General features: G+C 38.9%; 1 protein-coding gene across 7 annotated transcripts in view; it reads right to left on the reverse strand.

The window, feature by feature from the left end:
- The window catches only part of garnl3 (GTPase activating Rap/RanGAP domain like 3), a 73,067-nt gene that overhangs the window by 13,082 nt on the left and 34,148 nt on the right, over positions 1-25,837 (reverse strand). For 5 of the 7 annotated variants that reach the window (XM_072371318.1, XM_072371317.1, XM_072371314.1 and 2 more), the window contains exons 3-23: positions 16,988-17,062; positions 16,019-16,118; positions 14,580-14,698; positions 13,878-13,942; positions 11,830-11,893; positions 11,648-11,674; positions 11,316-11,391; positions 10,629-10,727; positions 10,412-10,515; positions 8,557-8,665; positions 8,345-8,390; positions 8,087-8,193; positions 7,878-7,993; positions 7,330-7,452; positions 4,822-4,896; positions 3,664-3,778; positions 3,521-3,547; positions 3,322-3,426; positions 2,515-2,631; positions 827-984; positions 148-306 (exon numbers count right to left, since the gene is read on the reverse strand). In XM_072371318.1, coding sequence (XP_072227419.1) covers positions 148-306; positions 827-984; positions 2,515-2,631; positions 3,322-3,426; positions 3,521-3,547; positions 3,664-3,778; positions 4,822-4,896; positions 7,330-7,452; positions 7,878-7,993; positions 8,087-8,193; positions 8,345-8,390; positions 8,557-8,665; positions 10,412-10,515; positions 10,629-10,727; positions 11,316-11,391; positions 11,648-11,674; positions 11,830-11,893; positions 13,878-13,942; positions 14,580-14,698; positions 16,019-16,118; positions 16,988-17,062 — 1,986 coding nt within the window. The remainder of the gene's footprint in view (positions 1-147; positions 307-826; positions 985-2,514; positions 2,632-3,321; positions 3,427-3,520; positions 3,548-3,663; positions 3,779-4,821; positions 4,897-7,329; positions 7,453-7,877; positions 7,994-8,086; positions 8,194-8,344; positions 8,391-8,556; positions 8,666-10,411; positions 10,516-10,628; positions 10,728-11,315; positions 11,392-11,647; positions 11,675-11,829; positions 11,894-13,877; positions 13,943-14,579; positions 14,699-16,018; positions 16,119-16,987; positions 17,063-25,837) is intronic. The other 2 variants (XM_072371319.1, XM_072371315.1) reach the window with 1 other exon arrangement.

Genomic DNA, 25,837 nt, shown 5'->3' on the forward strand with positions numbered 1-25,837 from the left:
TGATTCACCTGAGCAGCCTGGTAATCAGCAGGTAAATAAAGCCTCTGACTTGGCCAGCTGCAGCTCTCAGTTATACTCTGCTTTAATGAGCATCACATAGAAACAAATAGAGAAAAAGAGGGTCTGCGGTGTGAACATGTGCCTCACCCTGTTGGCATCGACATGATGTAGCCGATAGGCATCCCCGGTGCTCTCATTGATTAGGTCAAACTGATGTTTGTATGCCACACAAATCATGTTGTCATTTTCCCCCGTTGGACCATCCACCAGCGCCATCACCACCGGCGGGTCACACAGACAGATTTCCTGAAGAGAGGATGGGACACATTCATATTTTCACTCTTGTCATTGTACAATGCCACACCTCTGCAGATAATCACATTCTTGGTCTGGGACTGCAGCTTCTATAATGTGCTATAGATTCAGTGACAGCAAGTCCCACATCTGCTGCAATCTTTAGCCACCTTTAGAAAAGGATACCAAATATGTTATTAAAGTTTCACTGATTTTTCAGACTATCCCAGGATTACTTTGACAGAAACAGAATCGGTTCCGCAGTTATTCCGCAGTTTTTATTTGTTGTGAGCAGATTGATGTTTGGTTTCTTTGCTGTGCACGATGGAAAAAAATGTCATTCAAAATGTATGTATGTAAATAAGCATTTAAAACCCCCACTATCTGGTCCCGTGAGTGTCCTGCGTTGGGAGAAATGAGTACATCGACAGCAAATTTAAAAGCAAACTCAAGCACTGTCATCTTCACCCACTTATTTTTCAATCTAAAAAGAAAATTGGTCTTTCATTTAATTCATTTCAAGTTTACGTACCCGTATGTACTGAAACTCCTCCACCGGAGAGTCTGCTCCTGTGGCGACAGCGCTGAAACGTGGATGTTTCCTGGTAATGAGGAGGAGTTTGGTCCTGATGGCTGCTACTATTCTCAGCTCTGAGCCGTGGTGGGTGTTGATAGAGTACAAATGACAACCTGGGCCAAAGAGAAGAGGAGGAGAGGAGATGGAGAGGTTGAAAGTACAGTACATTGGACATTTGCTGAGCTGCACTGCAGGTGCTATTCCCTGGTATCATCCCACAGATTAATGCAGCCATCTCAAGACAGCTGATATCAGAACAGCAGCGTTTCAACTGCAAATTGGATATATTCTCGGACAGACTTCACGTTTATTAGATATTTCTTTTTCTTTTTAAATATAAAAAAAAAACAACTTGTTAACCAGATAGCTAGTCATTGACTGACTGACCCTGTGAAGCTTTCTGCCAAAGCTAAAAGAAACAAGTAGAACGTGCAGATAGAGTAGGTGTTTGAAGGAATATTCCAAAATTCTAATGAGAGAAAACCTCAATCAACAACATAATAACAGCAATGATTCTAATCTGAAACTGATCCTAACAGTATAGCTTGCCACTATTGTAATCTTTTGGTTGTGGTGTGGACTACACCATCCACTAAAATTGGAAAGGTATTTACAACTGGCTCTGGCCAGTGGTTGGCATTATACTGGAGCTGTTGTTCTTGATTTGGACGTCCTTTAGTTCCATTTTTGTTGTCTTCATCACTAAATTATAGACAATTGTGAAAAACTTAACACTTACCACTAATGAGAAAGTGTACACATGTGTTTTACAGCCTTATGGTGAAGAATTTAATTGTTTTTCCAGTTTAGAAAAGTTTTGCAACAATGTACAAGTTTCATTGAGTACATTGGTATAAAAATGATTGAATTCCTCATGTACATCTGCTTCTCTATGATATTTGGGAAAAAGTGCAAATAAATAGTGAAACAAAACTTTTGCCATTTTCACTAACAAGCATTTGTTTAACATAAACATAAAAAAAACCCTTTTTTCCACTCTTTTCTTGTAAAACTAGTTCCACGCGTATCCACTGGACAAAGGATAGCTTGACCGAATTCTGGCCCCAGTATTGTAACCACAGTTGCCTTTACGTGGCAGTAATAAACCAATAAAGCTGTTAGCCAAACACCAAAAAGGTCAAATAAATGTAACACATCAGATCACATTTGGCTCTTATCCTTCAGAATACAGGCCAGTTCACAAAAGGCAAGGAGGCAAAACACTGAAAATAATACCGAATCAGATATCAACTTAAAAAGGCAAGGTCTTTTAGCAGATTATTCCTATTTATTTTCACAGACAGTCTTTCACCACTGAGCTGCAGTCCAATGACAGCAAGAAAAATGGGATTTTATAAACAGTAAGTTGATAAGATAATCAGTTCATACATTTAACATACTGACAGTTGAGGTCTCAGATTATTTGCTTTTAGTTAGCAAAGGTCCCCCCCACTCTAATTACTATTATGAGCAGGACAAGCATATCTGTCTCATTGTGCACATGAACACCTTATTATCTTCGGAGAAGTTTAATTTTCACGAGTTAAAACCGGTGTTTATAGCTTAAGGGATATTTTGCTTGCATATTGTCGGGATTAGTTTGCAGAATGTTCAACAGTGTGTATACTCTTCATGTGCTGTACCTTTAGTCTTCTCCAGTTTATTCTCCCGGCAATCACACTTGCTTCGGACAAGCTGTCTTTCCTCCAGGCCTCTCTTGATCGTGCTGAGTCTGAATACATAGAGCCGAGCGTCCTTCCCTGGAAACAAAACAGAAGCAGCTTCTGTTAAGCTTGAAGGTTACTCCTAATTTGCCGGCTCTGTTTTAAGCATCCTCCCACAACCCGACAATGCTGTCGTACTGTGAGAGGATTACTAGAAGGCTTCTTAAGGTCCCTGTTCTCTCAGAAGCTTTATCAAAGCCCACACACAGTCGTGACAAATGTTTGCGCTGACATCACATAATCACTATAAAACCCAAGTCGACCCTGTTTGTCAATATTAGGGTTAGCTAATCATCTGCAGGGTAATTAATTATGTGCTGTTCCAGTTGAAGCAAACATGAGACAAATCCTACTGGTGTTTGTTAGTCCAAGGGGACTTCTTTATAATAATTGTGTGAGTGTGTGTGTCTGTATGTGTGCATGTGGTTAGTTATTAATTTATATTCCATGGGTCTGATCTCCCATTCAGGAATTTGTCTCTAAAGGTCAGCTTCTTTAGATCACAGTAAGAGATCAATGAGTTCTCTGGACCAGAAGAGGTGAAGAGGATAAATGTGTCTTCAACAGAGAGATGAGAGAGATTAATTAGTTGAGGATAATGAAAGAGATGCTGATGTGTAAATACTGTTCTGATCAATGTGAGGATGACAAAGGATGGTACAGTAGTAGACAGTGATGTGCAGAGAGGAAGTATTATACAGCATCATCCTCTTGGTCCAAGCCTACCTTTGTCAGCTCTGGTGATCACCAGGTCCTGAGGTTCAAGAACGTGCAGCTGCTTCACCGCCATTGTTTTGTCAAACACTGGCACTGGGGGAAGAGTCTGTGGCTCTGAAACACAATACAAAATCACATCATCAAATGAGGAGTAAAATCTATCTGAAAATAATATCAAAACTGAGCAAAAATTGACAGTGTCACTCACCACTGCTGGACAATGCTGGATCAGGGCCTGAAACAAGGACAATGTCTTTATTATCATCATGGCAGCTCCTGGCCTTGACATTGTGTTGAGTATTGTGTGGATATTTTAGAGGGCACTTGAGATATTGATTAGAATGATCTCACCATCCAGCAGCATGACCCCCGCTGCATCAGTGGCAACCAGCAGAGACTGACCCCAGGAGTCAGCGCACACGATCTCATAGGGAAATGTGCTGCAGAATGACTGGGACTCCCATGGCTGCAGCATACAGATAGAAGAATAAACACAGGGACATACAGAATAATTAATGTCGTATTGCTTCGACAGAACAAAAACTCAAATATTGCATTGAAATCATATTGAAGAGGCCCATATGTCTGCTAGTTTTACCTCACTGCATAGATACTCATGAAAAAAATACACCATCATTATCAGGTCTTGAAATGAGTTGATTACAGCCTTAGGTGAAAGACAACACGTGAAATATTACTCTGAGTCATTATTTATTCAACAAAAACTAGGCCAAAATGCAGAGGCAGTGTGTGAAAAGCTAAGAACACTCCGGGATACCTTGTAGAACCCCCTTTAGCAGCAATAACTTGAAGTAGTAATTTTCCCTACAATGTTGTGATGCAACTTTACAATCACTTCTAATCACTTCTCACGTCTTTTTCTAATTGTACTCTTATGAACATTTAACATGCTAACTGAGGCCTGCAGACTCTCAGATGTAGCTCTTGGGTTTTGCTGTTTCTCTGAGCATTGCATGATTTGAACACCCTTTTCCCTAATTTGCTGGAATGTCCACTCCTGGGAAGATTGACAGCTGTCTTGAATGTTTTCCACTTGTGAACAATCTTTCTCACTGTAGAATGATGGACTTCAAACTAGCAAAGCTGGCCAGCTTCAGCTTTTATAGAGGTGCTCACACTTACTGATGATCAATAAATCAATTGCATTTGATTAGTAGCACCTGGCTGCTACTTCTCCTCTTAATTCCTATGGAGGCAAAAAGAGTGTGCTTAGTTCCTCACTCACTGCCTCTACGTTTTGGTTTAGTTTGGTTTAGTTTAAGAAAATAACGTGTAGTTTGTTCACCAAAGATCACTAAAAAGATCAAATCAGTTTAAGTACTTGACATTCATTTGCTTACTTCTGTTGTAATTCATATAGATTGCTAAACTCACAAATATTAACATAAAAAATAACTTAATTATGCTGACTTTTAAAAAAACAACAACATATATTGTGGTAACAGAGGGAGGTTTGTTCAGTGTGGTGTCTCAAAGCTGTGCTGCCACCTCTTTTCTGCACAGGCCTGTGGTAACAAGGCTTGTTGGTGCATCTCCTCTCACGATGGTCTTCAGCTTCAAAGCCTGGAGAGCAAAAACCAACAGATATAGCACAAAAACAAACACACAAACAGGTTAGTAAGTTATGGTTCATAGAGGAAAAGGCATTTTAATATTGATGCAATAATGTGTGTGCATCATTTTATTGCTTTAGTTGGTTCAGGTTTTAGACATTCTCTCATCAGTTTCTTAAATGAAGCTATTGTAAATGCTTTTTAGGAATTTCAAAAGGTAAACAGACTTTTTCAGACATTTCTAGTTGCTGAAAACTGTGACAAAGTGATCAAAGCCAGATTAGCTTCAGTCAATCATTTCAACCTTTAGAGAAACGGAAAACAAATTGTTTGAATGTTCAAGTAGCAACCATCCGATCAGGCTGAATATTACCAGTTCAAGCTTCACAGGCAGCCATTACCTTTTACATATATGCATAAACAGGCAATCTGGAGATAATTAAATCAATACAAACCAACTGTGCAAAGGCTTAGCAGTGCAGTGTAGTGTGTCATCATTAAGAAAACACCCATAAAAACATTTTCAGACCCATAAGACATCTGGGAGAACATAAAATCATTGTGTTTTGTGTGTATCACAATAAGTGAACATGAACCATTTTAGTTAAGGACAAACTGGATTATCAATGACTGAGCATGTCTGCTTTTCATTGTTCTCAGGTTTTACAGCACAACATGTCGACACCTCGGCTTTGTGTTTATGAGCAGAGAGCAAAAGGAACGAGGTAGAAGACAGTAACAGCTACACAAATAGAAAATGAAGTTAGAAAATGAAGATAACACAAAAGAAAGGGGCAGAATCACTTTAAGGCATAAAGAGTTTTTCTAACAGTCTATTTTAAAATGTGCAAGTTGGACTAATTTACCCTCTTTCTCTGTTTCATAGAGTGTGGCACTGAACAATCGTTATTAAATTCTAATAGAAACTCACAACATAGACTAAAAGATTGGACATGGCAGCTTTGCTCAGAGGCTCTACTCTAGCCTGTATGAGGTCAGTTAGTCTGGTAATGAAGCTGGAAGAAAGAACTGCTTGAATTTCAAAAGCTATCGAATTGGAAAGCAACAGGTGCCCAGTGAAAGATGACGACAATGTGGATCTCAAAAATGACTTTTGAACACAAATACAATTTTCATTTTTCGTTCAAAAAGTAATACCAGTGAGAAAATGCATCCGTGATATTTAGGCCTTCACATGCACAGACGTGATCATATTTTCTTTTTGGCTTGTGAGGAAAGTTTATGATTCATTGTCCTGTAAACTGCCAGCCTTTATTCAAAGACACAACTGGTAATGGTACAAATCAGGTGTCACAGCAGGTCAGAAAATCCCATATCCATATCCCAGCCATCCTGAAAAAGGTTGCCTCAATTCAAAACCGTGGACAGTATGTGAACTAAACGTGAGGGGTTTAGTTCAATCAGCTATCTGTCAAATAGCTTTCAAATGAATGTAGACAGAAGTTTATCATCCATTTTATTCATCTAACAAACTCATAAATGTTCCTCTTAAAAGCTAAAACAGAGGAGCAGATACTCAATATAGTCTACATTTCCCTAATGCACGATATTGAATAGTTACCTAGAAACATACTGGTAATTTACTGGGAAATACCAGCTAACTTATAGGATTTTTTTTTAAATGAGCAACAATTTACAGAACCTAAAATTGCTCTGCAGCCGAGAACTGCAATGTTGTTTGTAGATAAGTTCATGACTCATAGAAAAATATACTGATCCCAAGCAATAACAGGAACTGAATTGCCTCTCCATAAATTAAACCACTGATTGCAGCTCAGAAGTTAAGAGTTCTCTACAACAGATGCACAACATGACTATTTGGACTGTGAGTAAATTTTTTATTTAATCATAAAAACATGTAACTAACGTCTCTACCACCCTATCATATCTTAAGTAGGTGTTTGCAACAATTTATGTACAAAAATGGACCTGTGCATGTTTACTTAGTACAAACTGTACTTCAGAGAAAAGCTTCACAAATACTACAACTCTAGTGAAATATCGTTTTGATTTCATTCTAGCAAAAATCTTGAGAAAGAAAATTGTACCTCTTTGATTGTCATTATCTTTATGTTTAAGGCTCAAACTCTGCCAGTCCATGTACACACACTGGAATCCTTCCCATCTGTTGCTGATGGTAAATCTGACAACTCTGTCTGAACTTCAGAGTTGAGTGTTTAATAGTGATTAACCACAGCGATGAAACACATCATGCATTAAAGAGACCGCTGATATCCAGTTATAGAACCAGAGAAAAAAATTGTTCATGTCTGTGCAAGAGGTTTCCAAGAGGATCTAATATGTTTGTGTTGACACCTTTGTCAAGGTGTCTCTTCAATGTGTTTGATGCATGTGTGTGCATATAAGCGTTTCTGGCTGTCCTTCTTGTCGATGGTGTTTTTGTGTTTGTGGGTGTGTTTACCTGTCCTATCCTGACAAATTCGGCCTGCCGTGCCTCCTCTTTCTTGCGTGCCGACTTTGGAGACTCAGGCAGCACGTCGCTGAAGGACCGTCGGTTTAACATGTTCTGAGGAGAAAAAGGAACCTAAACGTGGAACACACAAAATGTGACACACACACACACACAGGGAAAGAGAAAGCAAAAAAAAAGGGGTCTTAGAGACTGACCCTGGAAGGGGATGAGAGGAGCAGCAGTGACACATAGCTTGAACTTAGTTGTGTTAGGAGCAACAGGAAAAGAAGAAAATGGGAGAAAACGAGAGCAATGAGAACAAGTGATGTTAGAAATAGGAGCCCTGCTGAGAAAGTCAGCATTGCAGTGGTATCCTGTTGGTGTGGTGCACTATGCAGAGGCAGACTGAGAGCTGCAGTAAAATACAGCACAACGGCTACAGTTGCTGCTCGTGTCTAGAGTGACAGGAAAGAGTCAGGAGGGGACGACTAGGACCGGCAGAAATCACAGCCATCCATGCCTCTGTACAGCAGTGGAGGTCAGAAATGTTGTGGTACCTTGTGCAGGTCAGGCATGAGGTCCTGGTAGAGCGAGCGGATCAACATGTCAAGAGTCCGCTGACGCTTCTGGGCAAACGTTGGCGTCTCCAGAGTGGCTTTCTCTCCATTGATTACTGAAGGACATGAATCAAGATCAGAGTAAGAAAAACACACATGATGCAAACTTCTCAGCAGATCTGGTGAATTTTTCTTGCATGTTTTCGTACATTTGACTAGTAAAAAGTCCCTGAATTCTTGGTGATCAGTAAAAACAGGCGGAGATGGGAGAGGGGGTCCAAACAGTGGAACACTCTCCTCTGAGAAAATCTTCAACCTGTGGCAGAGAGCAGATATGTAACATCTTTCTTCCACCTGCAACTAATGAGGGGTGGATTAAGTAAATTCAACTTCTAATTTGTTTAAATCAAACACTTAGTGGCAGGAATTTAACCAAATTTTCTCAGGTATTGAAACTCAAAACTTACCTGTAACTGTCATTCTGGCTATTATACCTAACTAAAGCAAAAATATCTAGAAGTGAAAGTATAGGAAACACTAATTATACAGGAGACTCGATATTTCAGCACATACAATTTCATTATTTCGATTATTTATAAGCAGAAGCCCCAGTGAACATGGCTTGTGTCGCTGGCTACCGACTGATTTCTGTGACAGTCATTGTTCACGTAAAGGATACGGGTGAAGTGCGATCGAATCATAGATGGTTTGAAAGATGACGATGCATCATCTCCTTCCTGGAATACTATGGTAACAATGTCATTTCCAATGTGCCTTTTTCTCTCCACCTGCCGCAGGGGACAAACCACAGAGACACAAGAAAAAAAACAACAACAAAGTTTTCATTAATCTGTGAAACAAATGACTTTTTAGGCCACGTGATGAAAGTGCACAACTGAATACATAAAAACTGAATACATTGATTATTTTGATGCAGAAAAAAGCTTAAAATGTGAGGATTTGCAACTGAGTTCTGAAGTGATAGGATTATTTTGTAGGATTGTAAAGTGTATTTATACACTTACTGAAAATGGCAATTGAAGATAACAATACCCTAATAAAGTGAATGTCACACTTAATCTAAAGAACAGCCTTCTTTAAATTGTTTTCAGTTCACATGCATGCATCTGCTCCTTTTCTGTGATGTTACTATTTCTAAAACACATGAGCCTTTACGGACACAACACAGAAAAAAATGACAACATTTACATGTTAAAAGACTAAAATGAAACACAAAATAATCTTATGTTTTATTAATCTTATTGATCTCTTATCTCATTAATACCTTAATGAAACATACCATGCCTACTACAAAATGACCAAAAAGAATAAAAAAAAACCAAAACATTTTTAAATACATTACGATAAAAAATGTATACACATAATAGTCATCAAGATATGCAAAATTTCTGGAAAGTTACTACAAGAAATATAAAATGAAATAAATGAAACGATTGTGAAAAGATGCAAAAATAAATCGTATAAGACAAATGGTGGCCAAACTCAGACACAGGCTAACCAAAAATAGGCCTAAAACTATAGTAAACAGCAAAAAAAAAAGTTGACAACGCTGAAAAATATGACACCTCTGTTGAATCGATTATCTGAATATTTGCTTATTAATTTCCTTTTAACTGATTGACTAAATTTTGCTGTTGTAATTTAATGAAAACACAAAATGACCTCTTCTATTATGGACATTAAACTTTTTTTCCCCTAGAGCTACAGTCAAACCAGAAATGCTGGGTTTGTCCAAATGCTATTTTATTGTCCAAAATGAACCCTTTCATCATGGTCCTAAAAGGTTTTTTAGTAACTGTTTATCAGTACATCATGCTTTCTCAAGCACAACACTCCATAAAGGATTAATCTGAATGTTTATGCACATCATCATACACTAAGACAGGCAAAAGACTCATGTGCCACATTCAGTGTCACTGCAACTCTTGTCACTCAGGTGGAGGAGAATCATGCATCGCCCCAGCAGCCATATGTAGCACAAACACAGACTGTGCCTGATTATTGACCTCCAGAGTGTCTGTTCTTTAGAGGAAATCCAATTATCTGTCAAAACGGCGAAGCACCAACCCTTTCACATCATGCTCACTAATATTGGCATTACAGAAAAGAGCCATAATGTTCTTTTTCCTCTCTCTTTCTTCCTAAAGTGATTGTGTTCAGTGGCCGCTATTATCTTGGCTTGCTGTCAGTGCACTGTTTAAGAGGTATCTTTTCTTTGCTAAATGACAGAGATGAAAATCTCTGTGGAATATAGATCTGAAGCTGCTCATCTTCACTAAAAACACAATTTTACTCCAACATAGGGAGAAGCTAAGCTTGTTAAGAGTGCAGAAAAAGAAGGTGAAAAGGAAAACAAAGAAGGTCATCATAAATCATTACAATGAAAACCTTTGAAAACTAAAAGCCATTAATATCATCTACACTGAGGTGGAACAGGAAACGTCAGGGGCCATAACCTAGAATGTGTCGCCTTTGATATGTCTGTAAGAGACAAAAATTCCACAAACACACACCTGCTGTTTGTTCTCTTTAGAATAGGGTAACATTGTGGACACGTGGAACATGAGCTCATGGCCTTGATACACTGTGTAGATGGATTTCATTCCTGTAGTGTCATCTGCAGACACAAAAGAGAAACAGAACAACTTGATGAGGAAATATCAGCAAAACTGATCTTCACCCTAAAGTCATGGTGATTTGATGCGACTGAGTGGATCTGGGAATTCTTACTCTTGGTGTCCAGCCCTCCACGGTAACCTGCCCATCCCTGCAATGTAATGATGTCACCCAGCAGACTGAGAAACTTCTCAAAGTTCTCGCTTCCCATCTCTGCAGCAAACATAGAATTTTCAGTTATCTGGTGAATAGAACATACTGTTTCATTGAAGAAATTGTTCCAGATTTTGAAGCGAAAAAGTCTTTGTTGTTGAGAGTTAGAAGAAAATATTAACATCCTATGATTGTTAAACATAGCTGAAGCTGATTATCTTAGCTTAGTTTCACTTAGCCTGGCATGGCTAAGTGAAGAGATTAGAAATGGTGGAAGCAACTGGCCGCGCTCAGTCTACTGCTAATAAGATTCACCTGAAAGCTCACATAGGCCATTCCCCACCAACACTGAACAGGTCCTGCTATGATTTGTGGAACCGTTGAGTTTTCTATGCAGAACAAATGTAAATGGGGGCAGGTTCACCAGGTACCACCAACAGAAACACATGCTAATTTGGTGGGAAAAGAGGTGTAAGTAACATCAATGGGTTTGTCTGCAAACTTTGCTTGCTGGGTGTAATAAACCAATTAAAGATTAAATGTTTAATCTCTGTGCAAATCATTTCTTTCTCAAAAGGTCAGAGTCCTTTACAAGCTGCAGGAAAACACTGAGTCTGAAGAGACAAAAGTAAGAGTAAAGGGCTTTACCATTGCTAAACATCTCGTCATCTGTGAGCTGTCCGTCTTTGGCATACAGTACACCAAATTTAAAGTTGACAGAGCCCTATAAAATCATAATTGGGTTAAAATGAGGAAGTAGTGAATAGCAAATATATGTTTTGTACAGAAATAGAAATACAATATGACACAAAAGATACACAAAATGATTTAAAAGTGCATTTATAATGTAGTACAATTTCACATCAAACAAAAGTAAGAATGGAAAATGAAATAATAAAATAAACAAATGGTAATTTAGAACAAAACTTTGACTAATGACAACTAACAAACAATTCAAATGGCACTTTATCCTTTCATACCTCCTGTTCTTCCAACACCAGCAGATCCTGGGGAAAGAGGACAAATAAATTATCATTCACACTGACCAGCACTCCAGCTAAAGATAACACAGCCTGAGGACAACATAAATATGCTGCTGATCAGGCTTGGCAGAAAATGGAACAATACTATATTTTAATAAGAGCTCTAGTGTCCCTCTCACCTTCTGAATCTCTGGGTTGAGGATCTCCCTGGGGCCTTTCTCAAACCTGTCCATGTTCATTGCACTGTAAGAGGAGCAGGAAAAAGAGTAATGGAAGCAGCAGAGAAAAAAAGAGAAAAGGGCGTTTAGGACCGATGGAAGACAAATGGCCTGAAGCTGAATACAGAAAAATGAGACTTGATACAGGGGATTTCTCATACGGCTCGTACAATTTGTACTCATTCAGAGTTTGAGCAGTGATGCTACTCAGCCTGAGGAATTTATAATCTCCAATTTCTTGTGTCATGCATCTTCTTTAATCCTGTTACCGGTCTCTCATGACATCTGGCACTGGAAACATAATGTCGAAGGTATAAATCACTATATAATTTATGACTGGACAATATATGTGACATTTTAACTGAAAGTGCAGTATAAAAGTACACAGTTGTTGCCAGCTTGGGAAGATTCCAACCAGTTTGAAAATGTTTTATGGGATTTTTTTTTTTTAGATAAAAGCTAAACAAATTTTTGAATACATTCTAATACATTCTGAATACAACCAGGGTAAAACCCACAGGTTCAAATACTTTTGGCACTCAAAGATATGTAATGTTGTATCACTTTTCTCAATAAAATCAGAAAATAACACTTGTGTATACATCTTTTTGATGTTTAATGTGATTGATGTTTAAGGTGATCTTTATGGGAACTGTAGAGCATTTAAAACTATCAATTGATGTTGATTTAATTTGTACATTTTTAAGCTAAAACAGATCAAATTCTTGTCTATGTGTTGCTTGTTGGTCATACATGGGAGTAGTTTCAGTTCAAAACTGATAAAACAATCAAACAGAAACAATCAACTGCAGATGAACTGATAAACTCTTACTTGAAGCCTTAAAGGGGAACTCTGGTATTTTTAAACCTAGACTTTATTTCTGGCGTAAAATACGTTCATCTACTCACCGAGAACAGTTTGGTGAAAGTCGACGTCCTTCGGAAGATACTTAGATTACTCGAGATCCATATAACGGAGGCATAGACGATGCAGCTTCTAAATAAGGCATTATCTGTCTTTATTTCACCAATACTTTAAGACGAATTAATGAATGAACGAACGCGTACTATTGCACTGTTAGTTCATAGCTGCAATGTTGTTGTTATTGGCGGCTATCGGGGGGCTTATGAAGGGCTTTCTACAGACTCGTCTACTGGGATGACGTCATCGACGCGCGCCCCTGCAGCACAGCTCATAAGGATGTCCATCGTACTCAAAGTTGTCGTCCACGTCGTCAAAATCTGATAAATATCCTGCCATGTTGCACAAAACTATCAGTAGCAAGCTACGTGTGAAGTTAGTCGACTGTCACAGAGCACAGAGTAAATAAGCTGTGCAGCAGCAGCATAATGCCTTATTTAGAGGCTGTATTGTCAATGCCCCCGTTCTCTCCCGTTATATGGATATACGCGGATCTCGAGTGATCTAAATATCTTCTGAAGGTAAATAAAAGTAGATAGACGTATTTCATGCCAGAAATAAGGTCTAGGTTTAAAAATACCGAAGTTCCCCTTTAACTTGACCAACAAAGTCAATTGACTTAGGTCATCACAACTTCTTCTTTGAGATAAAGGCTTCACTGAAGCTTAAATCTGTTCATAGGAGATGCTCAATCATCCAAAAGTCAAAGTGAACATACTTTTCCATTATTCTAACTATAAACAAGATTGCACTGGATTTCTTTCATGCATTTGCAAGCACAGAACTTTAAGCAGTTAAAAGAAACTGTAATATGTATTGTACAGTTAAAATGTACTGCTGATGCATGCATATTATTTGAATATATACATATATATATACCGTATAAACATCCTTGGTTGCAATTATTGTGTGACTGCATCTACATCACATGGCAGTAAACATGTGAGTATGTTGCTACCATCACCACATGTGCCTCGTTCTGGGTTTGAGTCGCATCTTGAAACACTGTACGTCCAAGCAGCAGCGGCTACTTTTTATTGTAAAAAGTAAGAACTGTCTCTCCAAAGCTTTAGTATGCACTTCTCACCTGAGGATGGACTTGACTGATAGTGTTTTGGTCGGGCTGTAGGGGAGGCTGATCTTCAAAGTGCCCTGAGCCAAAAGAGACAACAACACAGTTCCAGGATTAAAAACTCATTGCAGAGTGTCATGCACCATTTAATCGAGAACTTGTTTAAAAAAAAAAAAAGCTTTTATGCTGCATATAATTCCTTTTCAATGCAAATGGACGATCATGCAATGCACATCTTTTCTTCATTTAGCTTTTTAGTAAATACAAAGTAGCTCTGTTGTACAACAACAAAAACACAAATATCCCGGACCAGTTACAGACTGACAGAAACACAACAAATGAATGTGATCAGGCAGTGAAGGTGCACCGCCTTAATCAGGTTCCAGACGATGCTGGAGGCCAAAATTAGATCCGCGCTATCTTGGTACTGTAACTGAATCAGTAAACAGCAAACACACATTAATGAACAAGCATCTCGCACACATATATGTGCACCGTGACTCAAAATTTGGAGTAGCCTGGTCCCTCAGGAGAGCATTTTCTTCTTTTTCACATTTAAATAAAAACACCCCCTCCAAACTATATGTTCAAAGAGAAAACCATCATTTTCAGGATACATTTTTCCTTTAGTTTGATAAAAGTTTCAGCAATCTTCTTTTAATTGTGCCTTACACAATCATCCACCCCACTTGTGAGATACACAGATGGTGAACTCACCGTCTTCCTCCAGAGAATGGCTCTGTACTGAGGGACCCGCTGGTTGTTCTGGTCTGAGAGGACGACTGACAGGTAGAAAGGGTTCTTCTCTGCATCTGTACCCACATAGTTCTGGTGGACTGAGGGAAACAGAGATAATGTACAGAAAATATAAAACATGCACACGAGTTATTTAACGTGTGGATGCCAGAATCAAAATATTACTATTAACATTTCTTTTTATCCAGCATTCCCTTTCATGTCTGTGCTAACTTCCCTGACTTTCTTTACAGTTTTTGTCCTCCTTCATTACCCTTTTCTTTCATTATTCATTGTCCTTTCATTCATATCTTCTAGATTCCACACAGTTGACAGGGTAACATATTCAGAAACAAGCAAACCTTTAAATACAGTTGGATACAGGATCTCTTTGGTCTCATTTTTTTGTTCTTGACTGAAGCTTTCTTTTTCTTCATATTCATTAGCCTGGTTTTAAATGCTTTAGGTAACCAGCCTACTATCTGGAATAATTGTATGATTTAATGCCTGAAAAAAGGGAAGCAAACAAGGACGAACTGTTCTTTATTTCTGCATCAGATCATGTAGAAATTCAAGATATTGTGTTATTGGAGGTGCTTTAGCACACAGGAAGTGGCCTCCAGTGCATCATGTGTTGTGCGATCCAGTCAGCTCTGCTCAGGCTGTGAGACACAGATGGTTCAGCTGCGGTCCAAACAGGTCGAGCCAACTTTCGAGAGACATGGCTCATTTTAAACTGCCCGTTCCATTGCATTATTAGGTAGGGGTGAAAGGGATTTCTTCTTTTTCCAAGGTTCTGCACTTTATCTCAATCTTTCAGCTGCTTGCATTCTTCCAGACTTAAGTCACGGTAAAGAAACCCAGACTGTGATCTTTTGTTTGTGCAACTTGCATCGGCGCCTACGCTGTGAGTCTGAGAACAGGCAGGTGGTTAATGAGGATGTTGAAATGATGAGGGTCAGAAAGGTGAAGCAACAACTGACTAATTCATATGTATTTCTTCTTTTTTTCTAGCTTCATGCACTCTACAGGATGTACAGACAACACTTAGGTCTAAGCTGCGTTTTGTTGTGGAGGCAAGCTCTATGAATCTAGTAAGACAGTACAGTATGTTCTCCATGGACCTCCTCCCTGGGTGATGTATGTGATTAAAGTGTAGCTGGGGCACCCCATTGGAATATAGCCAAATGTCAACAGGTTTTGGTTTTAAATGAAGAGCAGTGCAGCTGTGAGACAAGGCTGACTTTATGAGATAAGAATCATCCAGTGGACCAGGGAAGATGTTCAGAGGATGTCTTATTTCACCTGTCTCTGAAAACTAGCTCATGGTCCCTGTCTCACTCTGACCTCCTATCTATTTTACATTATCTCTGTGTGTAAGTGTATGTTTTTTCAACAGAGTACAGCTGAGAAGCACTGACCTTTTCCCAAGAAGTATTTAAAGAACCATCTGGTGTGGTACTCTGGATTCTCCAGATGGACGTCCGTTCTCCTCCAGATTCCTGGAGTGTAGTCGGAAGTCTGTTTGTCACATGCACACACAGAGACACATACCACAATGCCATCATGATGGTCACAGTTTGAGCCACAACAGTTTTCTCAGTGGAAAAAAAGCTGCAAAAGGCATCAGCACATATTACAATACGGGGCAAGATATCAGAAACAGATGCAGACAGCTACACAGTCTGATTGTTTATTACTATCAAAGTTGTATCCTGATAGCATGAGATAGTCAATAGAAACTATGGAGGCTAAATGTTTTAAAGAACCATCAGTTGATGGAAAGAACTTTTAACATCAAGGAAAATGTCATTTTCTTGCATTGTGTAATATCGATCTCAAGGTGTAATTATTACTCAATGTGCAACAAACTGAACATAATTTGTTAGCACCTCTGTTTTTATTTAATTTTTTATATTTTTGCATATTTTGCATGTTTATTTAGTATGGTTATTTTGTTTAATATTTTTGTATGCTTTCTCTTTTTTTTTTCTCAAACTGAATAAAAATTTAAACTATGCCTCATTTAAACAAGAAAATGCAGTCAGCGTAGAAAGACTGAAACATCCACAGCAGGCTTGGTAATTTCACATTTATCCCACAAATATGACAGTGGTATCAGCTCTCTCATCTACTTTTTTTAGAGAGAACGCAAATATCCCTAAATGTCAAAAATAACCTTAAGGTACTGTAAATTTGTAGAATTTCATGGTAATGTAGCTGTCATAGCTGTCTGCCTATCATCATTCTACTTCTATATCTAGCTTGAGTTAAAAAAGAAAAAGTTTCCCTCTGCATCTGATAATTAAATAACTCCTGACTGCTTGTTACAAAAATTAAATAGTAGGTGGGGGGTATTTGTACACAAAAGAGAATTAGATTGGATATACCTCATCTGATGAGCCATTTTCCACCCTGAAGCGTCCTGCCCTCTGAATGGCCCCATCTGCATCACTGGAAATCAGCTGAGAGGGAGACATGGTTAAAATTAGACATCTGATCAACCACAGCTTGTGAGAGACAATAAGAAGCTGGTCATAAATACATCAAAGCTGGCAACACTCATAGATAAAAGAGGAACCATGGCAGACACATCGCTTCCATGTGATCACAGCATGTGTCCTGCTGCAGACATGAGAAGTGCCCCTTCCCTTGAACAGATTACGAGCACATTAGAGCTTCTTTAATCATCAATAATTACTCACGTCTCATAATGAGTCCCAACTTCCTTTGCTGTAAAAACCCTCAACTTATCACCCCAATTATCTGTCTCTTGCTGACTCACCTCTCTCTACTAAAGCACTAGAAAGGGCACTTTATAAGAGAGAAATGGAGTAAGTAATGGTGGTGTGAAGACTGAGTGAAACAACAGAGTGCAGAGGACAAGAACACTTTGTATCCTAGTTGAGACATATGCTGTATAGAAAAGGGTTTTCAGAGAAGTTGAAAGCTTATTAACTTTCTTACTGAGTGTTACGTGAGATTTAGATGATTTCTTGCCTCATTTGTAACCTTGTTACTCTGTGAGTCAGACCAAACATTAATTTAAGCCTTGCAGTTGCTGTGGTCGCTCAGAGGGTCTACTATAGACTAAAAATTATGGTTGCCATTAAGTCTTGCTCAGACAGTCAGGATGAATTACAGTGATTCCTTTCATTTTCATCCAAAGCAGTGACTGGGTAAAAATGTTAATATGTGCAATTCAGGACTCAGCAGAACTTTGTTTTTAGTACAATTTAGAAAATAATATGACGGAATACTTTAAAGACTAAACATCACTGAGGGCAGGCTGCCACGTTGTTAGCACTGATTTCAGTGATGCCATCTGTCTACTTGGAGGGACAGAATATTTTCTCAGGTGAAATAACCATAAAATTGAACATTTCCATTGACAGACTGGAACACACTTTAACTCACATTGCATGCTTCAGCAATGACCCAGTAGTCTTGATTAGAAAACTGGTTCAAACATGTTATCTTTCTGAGACAAATTATAAGAGTTTGACTGTCCTTTGCAGACTTTGTACATCTTTATATGACCAAATCATGGCATAATATATGTCCCTGCAATCTCTGTAGAGCTACAACCTGTCACTTTGATGTGCCTGGTTTTAAACAGAATGAGCAAACAAAACATAACATGTTAATCAGCTGGTAAGCAGATTTGTTTGCATTTGGACTGAACCAGCTTATAATTTTCATGCTGCATATGCACATCAAGCAAGCTACTTTGGTTATTTACCAAATGATCAAATCATTCTTTGAAGTATTCCTGGGTTTGATTGAGGTACAATGTCTTAGTAATGATAAGATTTTAATCATACTTGCCTACTACTTTTATGACTGTTTTTGTTGTTGTTTGTTTTTTTAGGCATGTGCATGTTGATGGTCTGATTATAAAAGAAGAAAAAAAAGTATTGAGAGAGTAATCATAAAATGTTGTCATATCGTTTTGTTAGTTATTTGCATTGCTTTTTACTGTCTTCCTTTGGCCCATCTGCAAAACCCCATCTGATCTACTCTTCCTCATGTCCATATTTCTCTTTAAACCCTCAACACGACCTCAGTGATTGATGCTGTGTTGCCAGGCAACAGATCCTTTCTTCACATGCAGCTCCTCTTTCTCCCGCCTGTTTCCCTTTGCTCTTTGACCCTTTTGACTCTATTGTGCTCCCTTTGCCAACTCTGCAACTGTGTCTAAAAGAAAAAAAAAGTTCTCCCTGGTTGTGGATCCCTGCACACAGTGTAATACGTCCAGATGGCCTGAAATGGACTGTAAAATAAAACTCAAAACTAGGACAGCTTTTTCGCTGCAAAGTGCAAAAATCTAAACTGATACATAGAACAATACGATGAGTAACTGAAAAAGCCTGTGCAAAACTAAGCAGTGCTCATCAGCTTGGAGAATGGAGTGGGTGGTGTGCCCCTCTTCAGCAGCTCATTATATCGTGTCAGACAGTACGATGACCAGGAAGAATGATAAGAGTACTTGTCACAGAGAGAAAGAGGCTTAAAGTGCAATCAAAACATTCCTGTGGGTATGTGGGACTAAAAGGTGAGAGCATTACATCCTGAATAACATCATTAATAACAATCATTCTCATTTTATTATTCATACCAAAATAAAACCAACATGTAGTTTTTGCAGCTGGATGAGTGCAAAAGACCTGAAGTTATGATTGCAACTTTAGCTTTACTGAAGTTGGGACTGAAAGAGTCATATGGAAAACTATGAGTACGGTAGCTATGCATCTAATGTCAGACAGAGATGAAAAGCCTGAAGTAATTTCTGATATAGGTTTTCCTTAACTCTCCCTCACTCTGCAAAGTAACAGATGGCCAACTCAAAACAATCTTTACTTACAGTAGTTACTAACTGAACCAAATACACAGTTGTATAACTACACATAGAAGAATTCTGCCTACTAGATGCATATCTTATCATTGTAAAATCACTTAAAATCACTTATCACTTAACATTGTAAAATACAGCAAGCGGAAATCCTTGATATCACGTTAAAGTTTGCCATTCGTATGAACATAGAATACATTTTAAAGCATTGTTACTGTTTTTTTCCCCTTTAAACAGCAGTCCATGGCTGGAACTTCAGTTAGAGTCGAAACAGTAAATTTGTATCGATGTTTCATGTTGTTCATGGATGTCTACGATATTTTCCTTCTTCTTCTTCTTTCGGCCTCTTGATCTCGCATCATTGAATCATTGATTTGGCACGTTTTTACGCCGGATGCCCTTCGTGACACACCACCCACCATTTATCTGGGTTTGGGACTGGCACTAGAAATACACTGGCTCAGGCTCCCCAGTGGCTGAGCCTATAGGATATTTTCCTAAGGAGTCAAAATCCTTTAAAAAAAATAATAATAATAAAAAATCAGCAAGCACAGGACATTTAACCAACGTTAGCTCTCCTAAGGTTAGATTTAGAGGAACATGAAATTAACACTTGGTGAATGTTTGCTCACTAGTTAAGCTGTAGCAGAATGTTTCTTAAACAACTTGGGAGCTAAAACCACCAAAGTCTTTACATAACCTTCCTAACTGGTTGCATTTTGGAGTAAGAATACAATCCAAGAGTATTGTACACAGGCTGACAGGTTTATGTGTTGGACCAGAACAATTTTATTCAAGACAGTTGCATTATTCAGGAGTTAAAATAGAACTCCTGCAAAATAAGCGCTCTGATTGTGCAGACGTCAAAATGTTGTCATACAGTTTTCCAAAGTTTGATTTAAACGTCAAGGTGAGGAGAACGTTATTACAACCAAATGGTGAGGTGATGTACTACAAAAAGCTGTTCAAAACCTGCAAATATAATTCATTGCTATATTTCAGACAAAAACAAATGTTTTGGAGAACCATACGACAACACAAACAGGCTTTCAAAGGAATGCTCAAACAACACGTTGCTCAAATCAGTGATACAAGGCAAGAGCATAATGAAGCAAAATGTGAATAATATCACTATTGTAAGATATTCCTTCCATATAACATTGACTTTTCCCAGCTGTGATGTGCACACAAGTGAAAGACTATCTGCTTTTACTCCCTGAGGAATACTGTTCATAATGAGAAAATAAAATCCAGCAGATAGAGAGCCAAGCATGTTTACTGCAGGTGTAACACTCTGATAAACGACAGAGAGCTTCCTGTGCAATAATTAGCTGTGTCTTAGGAGAGGCTCCAGAAAATGCTGTGCTCTCCCCTGTCGGATGCATATTAATAGGCTTGAAAACAAATATATTTTGTGGTTTGGTGGTATGTGTCTGTTTGCCTGTGTTAATGGGTGGGTGAAGGAGCTTTGCTATTAAGCTCTGTGTATGTGTGTATGTGCAGAAAATGGAAAGTAAATGTCGAAGCTGTCGGGCTCCATCTTTGTCCATTCTCCTGCAACATTAACTGTCCAATCACAGCATAATGGAGGTGAAGCCATTGCAGCATTCATACAAAGCACCGTGCTGCCTCCCTGGTGTATGTGTGGCTCAAAACACTCAGTATCAAACGCGGCAAGTGTTTGTGCCGTGGTGTGTGAATAGGCTTTCTGCTGTTTTGGGGTGAAAGAATGAAAAATGTCAGGACGAAAGAGAGATTAAGTGCACTGGGGAGTCTCTGTGTGGGTGTCTATGCACACATACACATCACACAGCCACTGCTTGTAAATCATGCAACAGAAGAGTTGGAAAGAGCGGAAAGCTGCACTCCAACGTGTCCCCCTGGGTTGGGGTGGTAGACGAGAGGCAATAAGGGAGAAGGGGGAGCCTGTTAAGCTTCTACACATTTACAAACAACTGATAAAACACCTTCCCACTGCTGGGGATCAATGGTGTCGAGAAGGGGTGGAAGAATAGGGGCCCTGAATTAAGGGTAAAGAATAGAATGAGGGATGAGCCCATCATAGAAGAGAGGCAAAGAACGATGTGTACTGACAACAAAAAGCCAAATGATAAAAGACTAATAGCCGTCTCCACGATGTATTACCTCCTGAGAAAAGAGCATAAGCTTTCCAGCTTTATAGGTTGAGCACTCTCTCTTACACACACACTTAAACAGCCTGCATTTTGGGGCACAAGTTGAACCTTTCACAAACACAATCAAGTTGACAACGTACTCATGCAGTCTTTGGTTTCCAATGGGAGTAGTAGTGTGGTGAGATATCAAGTCAGTACTTTTGTGACAGATAATTGATACCATCATGGCCCTGTTCATGCACACTTACGATCTTTCAGGAAGGCAGAGAATAAAGAGAAGAAGGAGCAGGAGATGAAGTGGAAGAGGGCGAGGAGGCAATGGAAGGGGGAGAAAGAGAGGCAGGTGCACAGTCGGAGAGATGAAATAATTAAGAAATGATTAAGTTGAGGATTCAGAATGGAAGAAAAGAGAAATCGTAGAGTCAGAATAAAAAAAAATGATAAATAATAAAGAAAGAAAGAAGGCGAAGATTCAACATAATTCTTTGATTAAAAGACACTGAAAGGCAAGAAGCTCACGAAAAGGAATCATGAAAATCCCTGCTCCTGTTTATCCCTTCCTCTTAGTCTCCATTTTTAAACCTCTTTGTTGTGTTGCACATTTATGCATATGCAATCCAGATGGGAAGTGGAAGGAGCCACATTCGATGCCTCTGGCTCTGAAAATAAAAGTCCCATTTATTTTTTTCCCCATAGAAAATGTTATGCAATGCATAGTCTGATTTGGATGAAACCCAGTACAAAAGATGTGCAATGCATTAGAAAGTATCTAGTCTTATAAAAACCCTGTGCACCCTGTTCTGTGCACAGAAAAATGACGGAAGGTAGAACATATAGCTAAATGTTGTAAATACAAAACATGCATCTGGCATGCTCTCTTGAACTAGTTTGGAGTGATTCAAACTAAGCTGTATGTTGTCAGAAGGTGATGGTATGGGCTACAGCGTTCTAGCAGTAAACGCGGTAGAGTTTACTGACTGGAAACAAAACTGGTGGTCGGGCCATATACAGGAAAATAAGAGAGGTCTTAAGGAATTTTTCTCAACTTGATACATCGTGTTTGTTCTTAGGCTTTTCAATAGAAGCAGCTGAATATACAAAATATACGTCACGCAGGCTTTGTGCACGGGGAGACATGGATTGCCTCTATAAAAACAGTTACTAAACAAAAGCCAGCTGGTCCTGACAAAATAAATGTTAGAGGTATTTCCAGGATTCTGGCAATTTAATTTGAAAATAGTATAAATTTAAAAAATGCTAAAAATAAAAAAAATGGCAGGTCATACTCACCACTTACCTGCTGCTCTAACATCTGATGTAGCCAATATTATCAATCATAGTGAAAATGTAATGCTGTTGCTTTGAAAACAGATGGCATATGCACGATGTAGCCACAGTGATAAAATCTTTAATGGTTGAAACTTGGTGAAGTCAGACAGAATGCGAATGTGTTTCTTTCGAGTCATTTCAGGCTAGACAGTGAGAGGTTGGAACATGAGTTCAGGAGAGAATTCTGAGATATACAGACAAAAATATCTCCCAAATCGTCCAATGACTCAGACAGCAGAGAATAAAAATAATAATGAGCTGCAAGCAGAGAAGGAAGTGAAACGTGGCAGATCAAATCCCTGAGTATGAAAAGCAAATCCAAAACAGAGAATTGCTCTTTAATTGTCTTTTCAGAAATGACTGAGCCACTTTATGTGGTCGCCTTGATCATGTTTTATTTATGAGGAATCCACCCTCTTTGTCGGTGAGGTCATAGCCAGAAATGGTGCATCCAGCTGACCTTTATCACAAGGTTTTGATACTTTACCATAAGGAACTAGTCTCTAAGGATGAGAATGAGATCCTATGTTTTTTTCTTATTTTTCTTCATCAGAAGAGCTAAAGTTACAAAAAGTACTACAACAAAAAGAATACCAGATGCAGGATATGTAAAGATGAGATCTGAACCATGCACTAAACGTGCACTAATAAGGCTATTCATAACAGTCTGCATCTGTTAATATAACTGAGCATCCAACAGCTCCACTTTCTACAACATGAGGGATTTTTTTAACCACCTCTAACACATATTGACTCTACAGTCAAAGCCTCTTTAATCTGAGATACAGCCATCCATAGTTCCCACATCCTGCCAGCCTTTTTTTCCTAACATCAGCAGAGCTTTAGCACCCAGGATTTGGAAATACCAAGAGATATCACGCTTTGGGGTCAAATTTGTTGACAATAAGAAAATAGAAAATGCAGCCAGACATGAATTTAATTTGCCAACGTACAAACACAACAATTTTCAAGCCAAAGGGTAGTTTGTCGAGGCGCCGATGGAGAACGCTCTGGAGAACCTCTCAAATGCACATAATGATGGATTATTCATGTTGTTGTACTCGTGAAATAACAACCCGTGTAGGGTAAATTTAGAGGTGAAATCAAAGACAAACAATAGCAGCTGTGTAGCCGTTTGCCATGTAGCCCCTAAGTGCACCTGATTAACACTCCCTGCAGCGAAGTGAAACCCAGCCAAACTGATATCTACACATTTATATAACAGAACAATGACTAATCTACTGAGTAGGACTGAAAGTATCAGGCAATTGACTCGCCCACCCAAGAGTCACACTGATGGGTGCAGCCACTTTAAGGGCCCTGAAGAGTGTGCAGATGTCTTAGATCACAGAGCTCGGCTGATGAGTGCCACGCAGAATGTGCTCAAACGGTGATTTGTTATGTATAAAAGAAAAGAAGAATCAAAGGGAGAGAGATTAACACATGTAAATAAGAATGCTCAGATACGCACCCTCAGTCATGCCATCTTCAAATGACTTCTAAAGAGAACAACGGAAAGGTTTGCTTTTAAAATAATCAATGACTGAGCTCAAATGATTTTTTAAGGATTTTATAAATGTCATTATTTCTGGAACCTTGTTTGAGGCACGCAAACTAAGACAAAATGGCTACATCTAAAAGAGGCGGTAATGGTCATTAAAGTGAGTCATGAAAACACCTTTTAAAGGAGCAACATCAATCTCTGGTACTGACTGATCCATAGTCAAGTTGTGACTGACTTCTGCCGATTTTATAAACAGTAAAGCTCCAACAGAAAAAAAAAGCACTGCCTATTAGTTTGGATACCAACATATAATACAATTATGACCAAGGAGAACATTTTCTTTATTCTCCATTCTTGCTGAATACTATATTTCAACTGCTCAACAATCCATGGTCTTTATTGGCCAAATATTCTTTACATGATGTTCAATGCATTTTCAATATTAGACTGATTAGGACAGCAGGCAGGCCTTGTGACTTATATGCAACTTGTCACATATGTGCAAGTCACCCATGCCATGGACACCGATGCACCACAATCCCATCACATATGCCACTTTTCACATTTTGCTGAACAGCCTCCTGTGGTCATATGACCACAGAACAGACATTCTGCTGTATTTCGGTCCATCATTGATGAACTTGTGCTCAGGGAACTTGCAGTAATTCTGCACTGAGTTAATGGAGTATTTGGCTTCCTCCTTTTGTAGTACAGTTTCAGGTTACATTTCTGAATGCAGCAGCAAACTGTGTTGAGTAAAAATATTTGTCCATCTTACTCCTGAGCCCATCTGGCAATACCGATTAAGGAGGTATGACGGCGCTTCTCATGCAGTGCTGCCCGAGGGCTTCAAGGTCAAGTGCATCTAGCAATGATTTCCAGCTTTGGTCCTCAGGGACTGACATTTCCTCATACTTCCTGAATCTTTTCTCTTATTTTTTTTTCAACTGATCGATAAGGCTCTGACAGAAATAAGCCCACATGGTGAACGAAAACCTATCCTTGCTTTGAAAGACAGGGCCTTTGGTGGATGCTTCTTTTATAATGAGTCCTGACACCCTCACCAATCACCAACTAATCTGCCGATCGAAGTATCTTCCAGAACACCCGTAATGTTGTGCTTGTGTTTGTTTGTTGTTTCTCCTGTGCATTTCTTTTTGTTTCTCTCTCTCTCTCAGTATCTTATTTTCACCTGGAGGTGGTTGAGGGGTGGCACCACGCTGACACACCTGCGGACAATCAGACGTCTCCATAAAAGGCTGCGGGGGACTCGACTACGCTGCCAGATAATTCCGCATGTTCGGTCTGAGCCACTGAGTCTTACAAAGATTCTTGTACCCAGTCTTTCTCCTTGCTAAAATAATAATACTTTGCCTTCCTCTGTGTTTTTTACAGTCTGCAGAGTGTTATGAATGTCATC

This window comes from Leuresthes tenuis, unplaced genomic scaffold, assembly GCF_036924035.1.
Source record: "Leuresthes tenuis unplaced genomic scaffold, fLeuTen1.0.hap1 SCAF_19, whole genome shotgun sequence".
Lineage (NCBI taxonomy): Eukaryota > Metazoa > Chordata > Actinopteri > Atheriniformes > Atherinopsidae > Leuresthes > Leuresthes tenuis.